At 41.3% G+C, this 19,179-nt stretch overlaps 1 protein-coding gene across 5 annotated transcripts in view; it reads left to right on the plus strand.

The window, feature by feature from the left end:
* Nucleotides 1-19,179, plus strand: part of SHANK1 (SH3 and multiple ankyrin repeat domains 1) — a 157,904-nt gene that overhangs the window by 64,077 nt on the left and 74,648 nt on the right. For 4 of the 5 annotated variants that reach the window (XR_009631735.2, XR_010910150.1, XM_060780704.2 and 1 more), the window contains exons 3-11: nt 5,343-5,546; nt 8,533-8,604; nt 9,974-10,109; nt 10,213-10,364; nt 11,582-11,749; nt 11,982-12,098; nt 15,378-15,455; nt 16,811-16,877; nt 18,038-18,323. Coding sequence is in view for 3 of the 5 variants with exons in the window: in XM_060780704.2 (XP_060636687.2) it covers nt 5,343-5,546; nt 8,533-8,604; nt 9,974-10,109; nt 10,213-10,364; nt 11,582-11,749; nt 11,982-12,098; nt 15,378-15,455; nt 16,811-16,877; nt 18,038-18,323 (1,280 nt within the window). In the remaining 2 variants the exon portion in view is untranslated. The remainder of the gene's footprint in view (nt 1-5,342; nt 5,547-8,532; nt 8,605-9,973; nt 10,110-10,212; nt 10,365-11,581; nt 11,750-11,981; nt 12,099-15,377; nt 15,456-16,810; nt 16,878-18,037; nt 18,324-19,179) is intronic. The other variant, XM_060780705.2, reaches the window with a different exon arrangement.

A 19,179-nucleotide genomic window follows, 5' to 3' on the forward strand; every position in this document is an offset into this window, starting at 1 on the left:
TAGTTCATTTTAAAGGTGGATGCTGAATTCCTCAGCCGCTCAGTCTTTATAACTCTAGTTTGTCTCAGGTTTTGTTAGAATTCCTGCATTAAAAGAAACGCTCAAAAACAAGGGTTGCTCCAGGCCATCGCTGCAGGAGGCCTTCGGGGGCTTTGCTCCCTCAGGGAAACGTCAGACTCCTTGCCTGCGTTGCAGCTTTCAATTAAAAATACAAAAGCAGATCCTTGTCCCTTTCATTTACAGAGATATGAGGGAAAATATGAAGGCTGTAGTCTTCAGAAAATGTTCCGTAAGAGGTAAACTTTCTATGGCGTGCAAAGATCCTGAAATAACCAAAAAGAGTAGGCATTAACATTGTATAATACCAATATGCAATACCCGTAAATACGGGTATCCAAAATGCTTATCCAAAATGCTTGGCATCCAGAGTGTTTGGGGTTTCATATTTTATTTATTTATTTATTTATTTATTTAGGAATGACTTCCTTATTTATTTACATTGTTTTTATACTTTACCAGCTTGGGACCCGGCGATGCCCGGGTGATATGACAAAGGCATTGTTTGTTTTGGGAGGTTAGGTATTATCACTTAAGTTCTGTCCAGATCCGTCATTGTCTGGGTTCAGTGCTCTCTGGATAAGGGAGAACTTCAACTCCCAGATTCCCAGGGCAATTGCCCCCAAAACCCTGCCAGTATTCAAAGTTGGCCATTTTGGGTCTGTGTGCCAAGTTTAGTCCAGATCCATCGTCGGCTGGGTTTAGTGCTTTCTGGATAAGGGTGAACTATAACTCCCAGATTCCCAAGGCAATCATCTCCAAACCCTATCTGTATGCACAGTTGGCCATATTTTGGTCACGGGGAGTCTGTGTGCCAAGTTTGGTCCAGGTCCTTCATATGTGGGGGTCTCAGTGGTCTGTTGAAGTGGGTTCTGAATCGAGTGAACATACTGCAAATCCTATCATCCGTGGTAAATCCTCCCCCAAACTGCACCAGGACACAAAATACATAATGGGGAGGGCCCGTGTGCCAAGTTTGGTCCAAGTCCGTCATTTGTAGGGGTTGCACTGGCCTATAGAAGTGGCCACACCGCTGCATACATACATACCCACATACATACATACATACATACATACAAACACTGACTTTTCTCCCCAAACCTCTCTAGCATGTTCAGTTGCTGATCAATTCCTCTGTTTCCTGTGTGCCATAGAAAAGAACAGAAAATAGTTAAAGGACCAGTGGGCAGGGTCATGTAAATTCTACACCAATGGAGAGGATAAGAAACACTGGGATTTCTGTGGTGGAGGTAAAACATAAAATCTAGGATGAAATTGTCTCCGTATGAAAGCCTTCACTTGGATCGTGGGCAGTATGATGTTTGTGGAGGAGATTGGCAGGTCTCTTGTACATGTTCATGGCGCTCGATATAACCTGCGATGTCATTGGAGGGAGGGCAACTGGTGTCTCCTGAGAAGTGGAAACTATAGCTGTTTGTGGAGGTGGGGGCTTGTCTGTGTAAGTGGACATTCCAGCCATATACACACATACATATTTTCACTTTTCCCCCCTTTTTTTAAAGAAAAATTTTATTGAATTTTATATAAGATACAGCGAAAGAGTGAGAACAACAAAATATAGGAAAGTAAGAAAAAAGAGAGAGAAGAGAAAAAAATATACAAATAAAAAAATCATGAAAAAAGTCCTTAAAATCCCTTTAAAAATGGAAACTACAAAAATACATCCACACCAAAAAAAATGACTTTCATTCCATCTTCTTGGTTATTGTTTTCTTATTACTCAAAAATATTACTCAAAAATTGTCTCTCTTGTTATTTATTTTCCCAAGTTATCCAGATAGTCATGAAGATCGCCCCAATTTGTTCTTCTTATCATCTTGCCTGTGTTATTCTTTAACAAAAAAGTCAGTTCATCCATGTCCTTTATTTCTCTAATTTTCTCCACCGATTCGTGTATGGGTGGGGCTGAGTCTTGTTTCCATTCTCTAGCAAAGACAATTCTAGCGGCGGCATATTTTCACTTTTATTATGTGTATAGATTTTATTTTCTCCCAATATAGGGACCCAATGCAGATTAACAGCTAACATGACACCATACAAATTAAAAGCAGAGCAAATGCATGCAAAAGTAAATATAATTTTTTAAAAAATATTTTGTGTGACAAAGCATAAAAATTAAAATGCAATTAAGAGCAATTAAATTACAATTAAAAATACAGAGCTCTTTGTATTTTGGAACACAGGTGCTTCTATATGTGTACCTAATAAGATATGGGACCAAAGTGTAAACATAAAATGAATTATGGAACTACTTGATAACGCAATGGAATAACAATTTGACATGGAGACACTCACAATAATGTTTTAAGGCTTTATACAGTTTTTATATTTTTTTATATCATATGCTATTGTTTTTAACAGAATTTCGTGATTGTTTTTACTTGTTATAATTGTTGAGGCATCTGATTGTTGCCAATTTGTGAACCGCTCCGAGTTGCCTCTGGGCATAGACGGGGTGGTATATAAATATAGTAAATAAATAAATATATACCCTGTACTCATAGCCTAAAGGTAATGTTATACAACATTTAAAGTATTTTTGCATGAAATGAAATGTGTGTTCTTTGAACCATTGGAAAGCAAAGGTGCTTCTATCCCAGCCACCCTTTTGGATAATTTCAGATTTTGGAGTATTTCAGATTTTGGAATTCTGGGTAAGGGATGCTCAACCTGTTCTTTAAAACATAAGCGACCTCTACTTTAACTCTCATTATTTTGAAGCTTTCTTGGCTTTGAGCAAGATTCTGTGTATTAATCCATACAATAGTTATCTCAAAATTTTAGTTCATTGATTGTTCGAGTCCGGTTTTAATGAAATTTAAGAGTTTACTTGTTTATGCTTTAAGGTCTTTTTGGTTACTTTAATGGGGGATTAAATAGAAAAGGCTAACTTCTAATAATGAGAGATCATTTTAGTGAACAGTGTAGGATTTCTTAAACTTCCTATCCCTGGAAGGTAGCTGTAGCACATGTTTCATAATACATATCACCCAGTGTGATTGACTGGGATAAATAGCAGCTTAAAAAAGTATTTGAGGAACTGAAGAGAACAGAAGTGCTGGGAAGGGTAAACCGGTGCTAATATTAGATGCTGTATCATAGAAGGCAGTGTGGCGTAGTGGCGAAATTGTGAGATTAGACTAGGGAAACCCAAGTTCAAATCCCACTTAGCCATTAAATTGAGTGACCTTGAGCAAATTACTCAGTCTAATGCAGGGTTAGCCTACTCTTAACCCTGGGCAGACAGAGACACCCATCTCATGCAGTTCATTGTCATAGTTCATTTGGGGGAAATGAGAAGCTTGGTGATCAATTAGCAATGTAAAGCTCGAAAGCGATTGTATTGGCTAAAAGCTGGAAAACCGGAAACTAAACCAAAAGGGGAGCACACCAAAGACTCATCTGAATTTAGGGAAAAGGCTTTGTCTCTGAGTGGCAAGGCATGCTTTTATGAAGTAGGCCATTAACAGTTATATAGCATTTGCTGCCTGCCTTATCTATGGGATCTGATTGTTCAGTGCAAGTACTAGGGTTGCATCAACAGTTGTAATTGTGCCAAGCGTCTTTCCAAATACTCCAACCCTATTAGTATGCCCATGGGAGACTATACACCCATGTTGAAAGGCAACAGCTGCCGCTCTCATGGCCATTTCTCCTAAAACTGTGGGCTTTTCCCCTGTAAAGGGGTTAATCTTCACTGTAAATGAAATTTGACACCACATTAACTGTTAAGACTCAATGCAATGCAATCATGGGGATTGTATTTTGGTGAGACACAAGCACTTTTAGCAGGAAAGACTAACTCATAAAACTGCAGCTCCCTGGATTCCATGGCAATGAATGGTGGCAAACTGCATTAATTCTACAGTGTAGATGCAACTTTAGAGAAGTGAGGTGTTTATATTACATAGGGTTGCCAAAGTGAACACCAGAGAAGGATTCTGTTTCTTTAATGCAGCGTTTCTCAAACTGTGCTCCTCCAAGTGTTTTGGACTTCAGCTCCCAGAAATCCCAGCCAGTTTACCAGCTGTTAGGGATTGTGGGAGCTGAAGTCCACAACATCTGGAGGAGTACAGTTTGAGAAACTCTGCTTTAATGTAAGTGTTAAAAAATACAAATTGAAGGCTACATATGGCCTTGAAGACCCAAAAGAAGACTTCTCCAGCCCCATCCAACTCTTTATTTTAAATTTGGAGGTGAATGATGAGGCTGTATTTTCCCCCAAAGGGGCCAAACGTACTACAAAATGCAACATTTTTGTCATCTTAACTTTGCTAAGTCCCCCTAACCCAGTGGTTCCCAACCTTTGGTCCTCCCAAGTGTTTTGGACTTCAGCCCCCACGATTCATAATAGCTGGTAAGCTGGCTGGGATTTCTGTGAGTTGAAGTCCAAAACACCTGGAGGACCAAAGGTTGGGAACCACTGCCTAAACTCCTCAAAACACACACAGGAAAAAGAGAGAGAAAATCAATCCAGTACGGTTGCAAGAATTATATCCACATCACTTTGGGTTCACTGAAAGAGCTGGAAAATAAAATCTCTACCACCCCCTGTGTAGTTGCCACCTTTACTTTAATAGGTGTATAGAAAAGGCAATTTTAGCAGGTGTTGCTTGTTATTTAGTTGTGTGATAAACAGTGCTTGATGAAATTTCCTCTACAGAACCTTTAAAGGTATAGGAGCCCTTTATAGTTTCCGGGCTGGCAACCCTGTTCCCTGGCTTGCTACCCCAATCTATCCTCCTGTCCTTGATGTGGTGGATAACACTGTTCCATTACTAATGGCAAAATAAGTTTTGATTTACAATCCAGTTGACTTCTGTATGTGAATTAGAGGTGGGGTGGTATCTTGAGTTGGTTAGCCTTCACAGAATTGATATTATTTATTTATTATTTATTTCGGACATTTGTATCCCATCCTATCTAGACCTCCTCTGAGGGATTCAGGGCGGCTAACAACCGGCACACAATGGTGCCCACAACCAAAAGCATAAATATACAATTTAAATAAAAGCAATATAAAAACAGTATAAAAACAGTCAAACAGTTGACAATTTTAGTCATCATTCTAAAAGCAGTCTGTTTTGTAGGAATAATAATGGAATTAACAGGAAGAAATGACCGCACTGCTTTGTGTCTGTTAAAAGATACATGTAAATAAAGACCTCTGTATTAGAGCAATCTCTGAAAGGATGTTGCTTTGTGTTATTGTAATGCATTCCTTTTGTTCTCCCCATTCCCCTACTGTGTTGGTCTTATTTTAGAAATGCCTGCGTTTCAACCCTGATGCAGCCATTTGGGTGGCAAAGCAACAAATTCTTTGCACCCTCAATGAAAGCCTCAAGGATGTGCTCAACTATGGGCTCTTCCAGCCGGCCACCAATGGACGGGATGCCAAATTCCTGGATGAAGAGCGCCTCTTGCGTGAATATCCACAAAGTTTTGAGAAGGGAGTGCCCTACTTGGAGGTAGGTCTGAAGGTCGAATTGGATCTACAAATAGATCTCTGAGTGATTTATATTAGATCGCCAGGGTTTCTCACCGTATCCCCCAGTTCCTTGGGGCATCTCCTGGAACATTATGGGATGTGTCTCAGAGTGTACCGGGATCAACAGAACTCTCATGCCTCATGCAAGCAGAATAACTTTCCCTTAATGCTTGGTAGGAGAATGAGATATTGATCAACTACAGCACCCATTGTCCTGTATTGCTTAGGCTGATGTGGTCTGATGGGAACTGCAGTTCAGCAGCATATGAAGGTCACACATTACCCATCCTTACAGAAGTATAAAGACGCTGTTGAATATTACCCATAGTGTGTTGGGTCTAGACATTAGTCAACATTAGTCATGCTTGGGTCCCACTAAACTCAGTGGGACTTAGGTTAGCAATGATTTGCTTCCTCAAAATCCGACTTAATATGTTTACACTGCACAATATAAAACATAAGATTAGCTGTGATGAAACCTTGCCCACAGGCTTGCAATCTAAGTAAACAGACACTGGAGGCAAAGAAGGTGGAGGATAGGGGGAAGGGAAGGCAGCAGAAGGAGAGCGACAGATTCAGCAAATTAGAGAAGGTCTCAGAAAATAGCTATGTCTTGAGGCACTTCTTGAAGAGTAGGTGGTACTGAATCATATGAATATGTGAGATGACATTCTTCCTTCTGATCTATAGGAGTTATATCTGTGATGAAGGGAGGGGCCAGACACATCTTGTCTCTAGTCACAGACATCCATGGAAGAACGTTTATATAAATGCTAGGTACAGCACAGTGTTCTAAAACAGAGGAGGTGGGCAGATAGTAGATTGGGATCTAGTGGCAGATCTCTGGGTGATCTGAAGTGCATGTATTTATTTCTTGAGCTTTTGGACCAGCTAAAAACCAGAATTTGCTGAATGGCATATTATAATTTTTTAAAAATATGAAACACAAACAATAAAAAATTGACTGGATTGGAAGACTTTCTATCTCATAATTGTTTCATAACAGTAAACACCCTTTCCACCTCTACCACTCAGTGAGGCTGCTAGGGGAGAAAAGCTTGGAGAAAACAGAGAGATGTGTGTGTGCATGCATGTAGACGTCCACCGTGTTCTCATTCACTTGTGTTTTCAAGCCATGGATGTTCCAGGGCCTGGAACCCTTATAACCTGAAACTGGGTTATCTGAAACACACTCTCCTGCCATATGGACCTCTCCATTTCCTACAGTTTTTAGGAATGGGGCTAAGCACCTTCTTAGCATAGCCACTTACACATAACCTGTAAAAAGGAAATGCATAACAAAAAAGGGGCAAAAGAGGATACAAAGATGCTTTTGCAGATTTATGTATTATGAGTACATCAGTGGGGAAAACTGTAACCAGAGCACACAGTTGCCTTGTCAGTGTGCTATTCAAGTGCTCACTCTTGATGGACAACTTCAAGGCCCCTTTGGCTTTCTCTTTTTGGGCTTCTTTGTCAGATCCGAACCAAACAGCCCTTCCAATAGAGCAGTGGTGTCAAACCTGAGGTCCTTCAGGTGGTTGGGCCTCCAAATCCAAAAGCCCTACCCAACTCGACGGCCTGGAATTCTGAGAGCTGAAGTCCAAAACACTTGGAGGACCACAGGTTTGACATCACTGCTGTAAAGGATGCCTTCAAAAAGGATCATCTGGACAGCAAGACATTGGATCACTCTCAAAAGAAAAATGAGCTCAGTAGTATGGAAAATATATTCTTAGACTGAGGTTAAGAAATTTAGAAAATCCCATTCATAGCCATTTGGAGATCATTACCCTTTTGGAAAAGCATGATCTTTCAAAGAAGAGCCAGAAACTCGTTTGAGTATAACCTTCTCAAGTGGTACGCAACCACGTGTAATTATGCAAGGAAATTGGCTTTCAGTTGTTAGACTGAATTAACCTATTGTCTCTGATCTGTTAAGAACAGAGAATATGCCAGAGCATAAAAAATAGCACTTCTTCAGAAGTGTTTTTCAGTGCCCAAAAATATATCGACTCTCTCATAAAACAACTTGTTTTATATTATGCAGTTAAGAGACAAAATAAAATAGACTTTGGTAAAAAATAACATACAGTATTTGGTTTACTCACAACTTCATGTCTTCAGCGTACACAGGCACATAACTTATCAGTCCAGTTACAGATATGTTTGCGATAGTTTCTCTGTGCAGATGGCTCAGGGCATCTTTCTTACAACAGCAGGCAAGCATTGGTCTGAGCAGTCCCAAAGTCTAATGGAGTCTGAGCTCTGTGCTCTTCTTGCAGCAGATCATGTGGTCTGCAGCCCCTCCCACTACTTCTCAGGAAAACATAGAGTAAAGGAAGAAAGCTGCATATTGGAACATATATACAATAAGGTAGCAACAGGATTGTAGATAAACAAATTACTAGAGGAGGCTTGATGAAAGTTGTCATTTCCAACAAAGAATGCTACTCAAAGGCTGGTTGCTCCTTCGTTCTCAATGTCTGTCTGTCTTGCCCTTTGAACCCGCCTCCAGTTCTAATAAAGAAAAACAGATTCTGCAGGCTTAAAGTCTATTCAGCCTTAGTCTAAAATTCTTCATAGGATGCAACCTCTTAACATTCTTCAAAGGATGAAGTTCACAAATAATATAGTATACTTTAATTATCAGAGGCTGAGATTGAAAACATAATTGTTTCTAGCTATACTTCTTATATCCCTAGTTTGCACAGAAATTTGGGGATTCTGGTCAAAAAGGTAACATTCCTAAACTTTGAGTTATTTGAACTAAAAGAACTAGCTGTAAGGCAATATGCCTTCTGCCGAGTCCCCTCTTCTCTTTGTGAGCCTTTGCAGATTTTCTTAACTGCAGGGACAGTAGTGACAAGGTGGTATCTTTTTAGAAACATCTCTGAAGATGACTAAACACCATTTATGCAACCACAGTAACTTTCTCTGCTGTTCCATCATCACATATTTTCCAGTTCCGTTACAAGACTCGGGTTTACAAGCAGACCAACTTGGATGAGAAGCAGTTGGCGAAACTCCACACTAAGGTGAGAAAAGTTTCCTCAATAGGCATGAATGAAAACTTGAAAAAAATCTGTGTTGAGTGAGAGCTTGCACTTAGTCTGAAAAATCTCAGCTTTTGTAAAGTCACAGCATTCACATTCTCTGATCCTGCCTTTTGTTAGCAAAATATTGTAAGAATAGTGGTGTAGTATATTTTGAAGAGAAGACACTCATTATGACAGCTCCCTTAGCCAGGCCCCCTACTGATAGTTCAAAAATGTCAGGCAGCTGTCTTGATCTCTCCATAAGCCTTTTGTATAAACTCATGGGAGTGAGTTGCTCAGTCAAGACCAAAGATAAAACCACCTCCAATTACTTTGCCTTACAACAGGGAGAGCTCACAACTATATGTTGTTTCTTAGAAGATACTCCGCTTCCACTCCTCTGTCTTAGCTACATTCATACCCAAAGAAGATAGGGAAGTTAAGAGGAGTAGAAGATGACAATACCACCCTGATAATCTAAAAGTGCTGTGCGTCTACCCTACAAACCCCAGCTCCACTATACCACCATGTGTGATGTAGAGAGCTTCTGAGAGTATATTGATTTACTTGATTCCATGCCTTCCCTCTTCTTGCGCCAGTATGAAAATGGAAGCTATTTTTCTCTTTGCTGGTTAGATAAGAGGCACTAGGGATGGAGTGTGGTATAATGATTTGATCATTACAATTCTGGGACACCAAAATTCAAAACCCCACTGAGTCATGGAAACCACTGGATGACCTTGAGCAAGTCACTTGCTCTTAGCCTAACAGAAGGCAGTGTTAAATCTCCTTCGAATAAAGCTTGCAAAGAAAACTAAAGGAAAAGGTCACCCTAAATTATAATTGATTTGAACCCACCTAATCACAATAACGGGAGCGGCGTGAGCTTCCGCTGTCAGCCCTAGCTTCTGCCAACCTAGCAGTTCGAAAACATGCAAATGTGAGTAGATCAATAGGTACCGCTCTGGTGGGAAGGTAACGGCGCTCCATGCAGTCATGCTGGCCACATGACCTTGGAGGTGTCTACGGACAACTCTGGCTCTTCGGCTTAGAAATAGAGATGAGCACCACACCCCAGAGTCAGACATGACTGGACTTAATGTCAGGGGACTACCTTTACCTTTTTAATCACAATAACAACAAATATTTCTAGGTCTATTTACAATGTTGTATTAAGAAACCACAGTATAAAGGCATGTGCTCATGGGATGCTTCCTTTTCGCTGAGGAGGGCAGGGCAATTTGTGCTGAGCCTGGAAATTCCTCATGCCCATAAGAAGTTCTGGGTGGTTTAAGAACTAGGCCCAGCTCCTCTGTGTTCCTCTTTTCCACCCGCAGTATTCTGTCCCCTCCCTTCCCTGACTCTCAAGGACTGTCACTGGCAAATCTTTCCCCAGACGGGGTTGAAGAAGTTCCTGGAATATGTCCAACATGGAGCAGCTGAGAAAGTGGCACGACTCCTGGACAAAGGGCTGGACCCCAACTATCATGATTCTGACACTGGCGGTAACTATCAAGGGGATACAATTGGGGAGGGGAAAGTAGCCTTGGGTGCCAGTTACACAACCCACAAATGCATCCCAATAACAACCCTGTGCTTTATCTGCAGAGACGCCTTTGACATTAGCAGCCCAGTTGGATGGGACGATTGACGTGATCCGGCTGCTGTGCCTTGGTGGAGCTCACATAGACTTCCGTGCAAGGGATGGAGCCACAGCATTGCACAAAGCCGTGTGTTCTCACCATTATTCAGCCCTGATGGTAATACTAGCAGCTAAATGCTACATTCTCTTGGCATTAAAATCATGTAACAATTAAGTTCTGAGAAAAGTGAGAGCAATACATTAAGATACCAGTAGTAGCCACATATGGTATGTTTTATATGATGCAGCGGGTTAAACCACAGAGCTGCTGAACTTGCTGACTGGGGAGCGGGAGGTTGTGTGAGCTCCCACTGTTAGGCCCAGCTTCTGACAACCTAGCTGTTCAAAACCATCCAAGTGTGAGTCGATCAATAGGTACTGCTTCTGCGGGAAGGTAACGGCGGTTCATGCAGTCATGCTGGTCACATGACCTTGGAATGTCTATGGACAACGCGGGCTCTTCAGCTTAGAAATGGAGATGTACACCACCCCCCAGAGTTGGACATGACTAAACTTAATGTCAGAGGAAACCTCTGCCTTTAATATGTGTCATGAAAGGTTGTGCTGTCTTGTGCTGTGCTAACATGTAATGCCATTAATGTGCAGTGATTTAGAAGCAGTGGCATAGCTACAAGGGACCAACATTAAGTCATTGCTACTCAATAAGAATCCCAACTCCCAAATGACATTTACCTTCAGTGCCCAAATGTGTGGCATTGTTGTAATTTAAAACTTTCAGTTGTGCATTTGGAAATACAGTTTAAGGTTTCCAAATAAAATGGGCAGACAAAGTAACTAAGAGACTGTGGACACAATGGTTTTAAATGTTTCACTCTCTAAATTGTTAGACATTGGGGGGCTCAGGGCAAATTTATTTGGGGGTTCTAAATTCTTACTTAGAAGGGGTTTTTGACCTCATTTTGCCCTGTCACTCCAATCGCTAGACTCCTGTTTAGAAGATTCAAGAAATAGCCATCTGAATAGTTTTCAGTGGTATGCTGAAAGAGATCCCTCCCTGAGGACCTTGTCAGGATTTGTACTTTGTGCAGATCTGTGTGCAGACAACAAGCATAATTTGATGTGGTGGGCTCCATGCCAGCTTGAGTTTGCAAGGCAGTAAGTCATGGAAGAGCTGTAGCGGCTTTCAGTCTGCCATGATATACTTACAGTGATTTCAAAATATCAGAAATGCCATGGAACAAGATTGCCTACCCCTGATTTAATGTGTTATTGTCGATACTGGTCAGCATACAATAAGCCATTGTGGAAAAACAAATTTTAATTTACTTCGGGCTGAGAAATAGCTGTTCATATCTTCCTGTCTGCCTTCCACAGGCACTCTTGGACTTGGGGGGCTCCCCCAATTACAAGGATCGCCGTGGGCTGACTCCACTATACCACACTGCCATGGTTGGAGGTGACCCGCGCTGCTGTGAACTTCTGCTCTACAATCGAGCTCACATTGGAACTATTGATGAGAATGGCTGGCAGGAGATACACCAGGTAAGGTATTAGATGCTGGTCCTCACCCCTCCAGGCACTGTCAGATTCCATGTCTGGTAGCCCCCAATGTTATGGGCAAGATAGCTAGCGACCCATATTACATCCTATGTGTGTTTCCTGCCAGGGCTGGCTCCAAGCCTAAAGATTGAGGGGGGTGGCTGTGACATGCACCTGTCCATCTGACCATCTAGCCCCACCATGCATTCCTGACCTCTGCTTCTCCACGTACCAGGCCTGCCAACACGGACACTCCCAGCACTTGGAACATTTGCTTTTCTATGGCGCTGAGCCAGGTGCACAGAATGCCTCTGGGAATACAGCACTACACATCTGTGCACTCTACAACAAGGTAGGTGTGATGAGATTTATTATTATTATTATTATTATTATTATTATCCTGATGTTGACCAACAGCACCATTCAGAGATTCAGGAGTTTGGGACCAGTGCTAAGGAACCCCATTACTGATCACTGCTCTAGGTTTTATTTCCCATCCACTTTCCCAGTTTTATCCCACATCCCAATTTGTTCTTATTGTAGTTAACTGGTATTATCCAGAGAATTCTTTTGTTATGGAAGTCAAATATCATTGGGGGGGCAGTACCAAATTTCTAAGTGATTTGTATTTTACTAGCTTGATAATTTACATTGGAAGTGGAATTTACTTCACAGTTGGCCCAGCCTATATTCCATTCAGGGCAGGAGAGCTGTTTTTAGTCTTCTCAAATTACCATAATGTTGTGTTCTTTGGAACCATGTGGATCAGGATATTCAAAACTGCATGGTGGTAAGCTATCCTTTGTGTTCTATGGATATTTCACAAAGATTGATTAAAACCTGTGATCTAAATCCAAAGATAGCCCCAACTAGAACTGACCTGTTGAATCCATGAGAATTTGACAAAATAGTGATGGAAGTTCTATTGGTTTAATAGGTTAGATTCGCAGAACACCTCTGAAAATACAACACTAAACCTGATGGATCAAAAATCCCTTATGCCTAAATTATAATGATGGATGTAGACTTCTATCATCTATGCTTTAGAAAAGGAAACTTATCTTTTCTCTAAGAGTGAAGCAATCCATCTCAAAAAAGCTTTGAAACCATCCTCCTTCAAACAGCCGGATAGCAGAGATCATCCTTCCTTATCTGGTGTCCTCTAAATATGTTTGACTACAACACCATCGCCAATAGCCATGGTATGGTTCACCATAACTGGTTGGCAGCCCACTGTGGTTCTTTTTCATGGAATACATTAAAAAGGAGATCCCACCATTAAGGAAAACCATGTTCCCAGGCTGTTTTCACAGTATGTAATGGCAAAGATCCATTTTAGAAAAGAATATTGCCATCTAGAAACAGCCTCACCTGTTCAGTCCCTTTTACTTCAGTCCAAGTTCTTAAATGATGTTCGATTATGTTATATTATCTGTTATTGCTATTGTGTTACTGTTATGCATTTGTATGTTGTGTGTTTGCACCATTGAGTGCTTTTGTGAGTTGTGGCAAATCCCTTCAGGGAGATGGTGGCTTGGTATAAAATTTATTATTATTATTATTATTATTATTATTATTATTATTAGAAACACCACAAGATTAGTGCACAGCAAACAAGATCGCTATGTTGGCTGTTCTATTGGATCACACGTTGGACACTTCCTAATGATGTATCGGTGAATAATGCATGCTGATCCGAGTAGGGTGGCTTTTTGCAGCTGACAGATGGTAATTTTGTCAGTGCCAATTGTGTTTAAGTGCAGGCCAAGGTCTTTAGGCACTGTGCCCAGTGTGCCGATTAGCATTGGGACCACCTTTACTGGCTTGTGCCAGAGTCTTTGCAGTTTGATCTTTAAATTCTTATATTGTGTCAGCTTTTCCAGTTGTTTCTCTTCAATCCTGCTGTCACCTGGGATTGAAACATCGATGATCCATACGTTGTTTTTTAACATGGTTGTGAGGTCATGTTAAAATTATTGCTATTATTATTATTATTAATAATAATAATAATTAATGATAATGATGATAATATCAATAATAATAATAATAATAATAATAATAATAATAATAATAATGAGTCTGCATACGACTGGTATAGAAGTCAACATTTCAGGATATCTGCCAAGAATGGGCTCACTGCCAAACCCTACAGACCTCTGGCTCTACTATTCTTCTTTTATGCTGTGCTGCCTGTTCATTTAGCTTTTTCAAGTGAATTACCAGCAAAATTAGCAATGATAAGGAGGATCAGAAAACTCTGCTCACTTTGACCTCTTCCTTTTAGTGATGGAGAAGACTGGGCTCAGAGGGATATGGGGAAACAAAGGGAGAGCTATGGTTGTATTAATGAGGAGGTGGAGCTACTCAAAGAGGAAGAAACTGAGGGCATCTTGCCCAAGGCATTCCAAAACCAACACTGGTTCTGCAAATTTGAATCAGCAGACAGTGTTGGACAGCATCGCTGGTGTTACCTGCCAGCTCTCAGAGTCACATATGATGGCTTAGCCAGGCTTACACTGTAGCTGAGAACACCCATCTCCACTCTTAGGAGTAGGAAACCTTTGGTCCTTCAAGTGTTTGAGGTGACAGTTTCCAAATTCTTTACTATTGACCATGACTCTCATTTTTGGGAGGATAGGATTCAATTTTAAACATCTGAAGGACCAGTGCACAAAGGCTGGGATTCATGTTACCCAAAGCATTATCTCAGTGCTATAATTCCCAGTACAGGTACACTTTCATATCTTCAGGCTTTGATCTTTTTAGGTTACTCTCAGTAGACCCAAGGGACTAGAAACTTAAAACACTTTTCAAAAATGGCACAACAGATTTTCCAGGGTTACCATTCTGTTTCAGTAGCTGAACTGCATGTTACATTAATTAATTAATAGTTTTTAAAAAGTACTTTCCGATACCTGCCAAAATTCTTTTATGAAAAGCTTGTGTTTGGAAATATTTAAGCCAAATTGTTTTTGTAAACAAAGAATGAAAAAAGAGAAATGCTTGTTATGAGTATTGAGGTGGCAAATGTAAAATATATGAAAAGCAGGCTTGTTGAAAGGATGTAGGAGAGAGACAGAAACTTGAATCTATGGGTTTACACTTTCTGGAAACATGGAATAAAATATCACCCGGAATTCTCTCTGGGTGGCCATGGGTTTTAAAGGTGTATTTCGATAATGAAAGGCTGCCTTTCACGCAGGCAGAGGTTAGAATAGGGTGTTGACTTTTTGCCTCAAAGATCTGTTCTGCTCTCTCTATATTCACTTGAAAAGCCTTTTGCAGTCATTTGTCTGGCAGCCTCAAAACCCCCATCTGTATATTGGGAATTATCTTTGTAGTGGGAAGGACACCATGTTCTGCATGAAGACTACATTACAGTGAGGATGAGTGCAATCAAAAAAGAATCTCGTATATCCACTTTGGGATTTAAAGATTGGAATACATTCTTGATACTTTCTCATCATTGCAGATATGCCCCCTTTTCCGTTGAGAGTGTCATAGGCGGACACTGCGCTTTTTTCATCCCATCTCTCCCTCTTCATTTCTTCTTCCTGGCCCTCTCCTCCCCCAACCCCATCTACTTCTCTTTCTCAATCTTTTTCCATTCTCTTCCTTCTCTATTTCCCAGGAGAGCTGTGCTCGTATCCTGCTATACCGGGGAGCTAACAAAGAGATCAAGAACAACCACGGGCAGACTGCTTTTCAGGTAAGTGGTGAGTTGCTTCCAAGAGAAAGTAAGAGTGAGGCACGCTGACCCAAAATGTAGCCAAGATGTTTCAAGGCTGAAACCCTGGACCTGGTTTCAGTTGTGTGTGTGTGTGTGTGTGTGTGTGTGCCAGGAGCTTCTGGTGTGAGAGAATTGGCTGCCTGCAAGGACGTAGCCCAGGGGACACTCGGATGTTTGATATTTTACCATCCTTGTGGGAGCCTTCTCTCATGTCCCATCATGGGGAGCTGGAGCTGTTAGAGGGAGCTCATCCACGTTCTCCCTGGATTTGAAGCTGCGACCTGTTGGTCTTCAGCCCTGCCAGCAAAGGGCTTAACTCGTTGCACCACCAGGGGCTCCTAGGGTACAGGTTAGTTTGCTACTTCTGCACGAAGAGCTGGAGCTGACAGTGGGAGCTCAACCCACTCTCCTTGGATTCGAACTGCTGACCTGTCAGTCATCAGTCACCAGTCCTGCCAGCACAAGGGTTTAACCCATTTCGCCACTGGGGGCTACCTGTTTTCAGTGCCAGGTGTCAATGACTGATCATGTGAATATGGGTGCTTGTGGACTCAGGCTCAGGTGTGTTAGAGAAGAACCATTCTTGGCCTAAATTTAGTTGACAGTCCCAACTGAAGTAGTCATATCGAATCAGTGAAACTTACGTAAATGTTAACTTAACAAAGTTTTCATTAATTCAGCGAATCTGATCTAGCTGGGACTAACAACTGAATTTTGACTCAAATCATTCTGGATATATTACTACATGTTCTTTGGGATTTCCTTCAAGGAAATCAGTCCCCTTTTCACCTAACTTCTGCTGTCACAGTCTAAAGTGTGGAATCTAAGACCTATTCCTTAGCACTGGTTTAAGACTGAATCATAAATGGCTATAGGAAAAGAGAGTGCTTAGGAGTGCTGATGGAAAATAGGACAAAAGCAGATAAATTGAGAAACTGGCTGTTTCTTACTGATCTGTGAAGAGGCCACAGTGGTGCAGTGAGCTAAACCACAGAGCTGTAGAACTTGCTGACTGGAAGGTCGGTGGTTCAAATCAGCGGGACAGAGTGAGCTCCTGTTGTTAGCCCCAGCTTCTGCTAACCTAGCAGTTCAAGAACATGCAAATGTGAGTAGATCAATTGGTACCACTTTGATGGGACAATAAAGTTGCTCCATGCTGTCATGCCGGCCACATGACCTAGGAGGTGTCTATGGACAACGCCGGGTCTTTCGCTTAGAAATGGAGATGAGCACCACCCTCCAAAGTTGGAAACCTTTACCTTTATACTGATCTGTCAGCAATTGAGGAGGGATGACTGTCATTTATGAATGCATATATGTTCTCTCTGTACAAGGTGGCGGTCATTGCAGGAAACTTTGAACTGGGAGAGCTGATCAAGAGCCACCGAGATTCAGATGTGGGTGAGTTTGATGGGAGAGAGAATGTCATCAAAATGTTCATACTATAAATGGAAACAGATTCTCAGTGCAACCCTAAGGATGTCTGATCTGAAGGAAGTCCAAGTAAATTTAGGATAGCTTGCTGCTAGTTAGCTGAATTTCATTCCCTTCTACTGCCTCTCAGACTAAGCACCCTGGCATCCCTTGGTTATCTATGGGTCCCCGGTACTCTCCGTCATTAACACCTATGGGAAAGAAGAGTGGAAAAAGGAATGGAAAGGCATCATGTGGTCAGTGGCAGTGAAAAGAGTGGGCAAACATGCGTAAATTTCACTGTTATAAAATGAGAGCATGTCTTGCACTGGGGGTATGTTGCAATTTAACATTAGGTTTGGAGATCAAAACTTCTTTGTAGGGACAATAATACTGGTATTTTATACTTTCAGTGGGCTGTGATCATTTTCACACTAATACTTCATAAGCAATATACTTTGGCTGTATCCTGAAAAGATTATACCAAAGCAGGAAACACTATACAACATGACATTACATTATACAAAGTGTGTTTTGATTTTGATATATTTTATTTCCAGAACAATTGTGTATTATTTTCCTTCATAATGGGTATTAAGGTGGCATGGAGCAATGCCACTATGTTGCCATGTCAAGGTAGAGATACATCATTCAATACAATGTTAATACTTCTTTGCAAAAGTGATATTTTGAAGTTGGTGGGGGGAATAGTGAAATGATAGCTTAGCAACCCATTCTATTTTAAATAATTTTGTTTATCATGGTATGAAAAAAATCATTATTGATATCAGGAACAGAGACTGAGTAAATTGGAACAAGGACTGCCTTGTTTGGATTGCCAATAAAAATTTCCCATGTCCTGTTTAGCCCAGTTTAATTTATTCCTGGCTTAGCAATTTGCTTTTTCTTAAATAAGGAAAATCAGTATTATTTGAAAATTAACAAGCACACTGTATGTCCTTTGGCCTACATTTTGCCTGAGTTAGCTTCAAACATGCACACATATCTGCACCAACCTTACTCATACCCTATTATGTGTTTAGTGGCATGGCCCTTCCTACAAAGTATGGCCTATAGGAGCCCATTTCTCCAGATTTGCCATCATCATCCTATTCTTTCTTTTTCTTTGACATCGTTGTCCAATTCAGTCCCTTTCCAGGAGACCCCACAATATGCCAGCCGACGCCGAGATGGCTCCCAGGGCCTAACGGTGCCCCATACCTTGCTGAGAGCTAACAGTGACACCAGCATGAATCTCCCAGACTGGATGCTTTATGCCCCTCCTTCCACCCCATCTACCACTGTGGCTGTACAGGGACAGAAGATCACCACAGGAACCTTGCGCAGTTCCAGCAGTCCCCGTGGTGCTCGTAGCCGTTCCCCGTCACGTGGGCGCCACACGGATGAAGCAAAAAAGCAGCGTGGCCGCCCCAGGTATTTTTCGTACTGGATGCTTCAGGATTGGCTTTGGTTGAATAGAAGATATCTGGCCTACACACTGTAACAATGGGATAAGACAATGGTGCAACTCTGAACTTAATGTCTTCCCAACTCTAGATTACAGTGTACATCACTTACGTTTTAGAGTCGTCTTGTGTTCATTCTCCTGAATAGGGCACTGGACATTTCTTCAAAGGTCTGAACTGATGGGCATATTGGAAAGAATGCCTGGTTCCTAGTTTGCTCTGAGGAAGTTGGGATTTAATGGGCAAGGGAGTTGGGATCTAAAAGGCTGTATCCATTTGGTGAAATCCATTTGACAAGTGTTTGACAACAGTGATAATAACCACACAGATGGAGAGCAGTCCCATATTAAGTAGCTCTGAGTGACATTGCACCTGTAAGGTGACTCTCCCTTGCCCAGTCCAAAAAAGAACCGTGCCAAGCCTTTCCCCTGAGTTCTGTGTGTGCTGTACAAACATCTACAAAGAAAGGATATCTGTGTGTACTGTTGCAAATGCACAGGCCTTCTATCAAGGGAGACCCCTATAGCACAGGCTTGCATGAAGAATCTTGGGAGATTCCTTCTGTTCAGGCATTTGTGTGATACCAATGGGTGTCACGGGGAGGGGTTACATTATATACATGATACCGAAATAATAATAGTAATAGTAATTATTATTATTATTATTATTATTATTATTATTATTACTTCATTTCTAGACTGCCCCCTCTCCTCGGAGGAACTCAGGGCAGTATACAAATAAAAAAGGCAAACATTCAATGCCTCGAAATGGGTACAAACACATAAGGTGATAAGGTAGCCATTATTTGTGGTTACTTTTGGTGT

Source organism: Anolis sagrei, chromosome 6 (assembly GCF_037176765.1).
Source record: "Anolis sagrei isolate rAnoSag1 chromosome 6, rAnoSag1.mat, whole genome shotgun sequence".
Lineage (NCBI taxonomy): Eukaryota > Metazoa > Chordata > Lepidosauria > Squamata > Dactyloidae > Anolis > Anolis sagrei.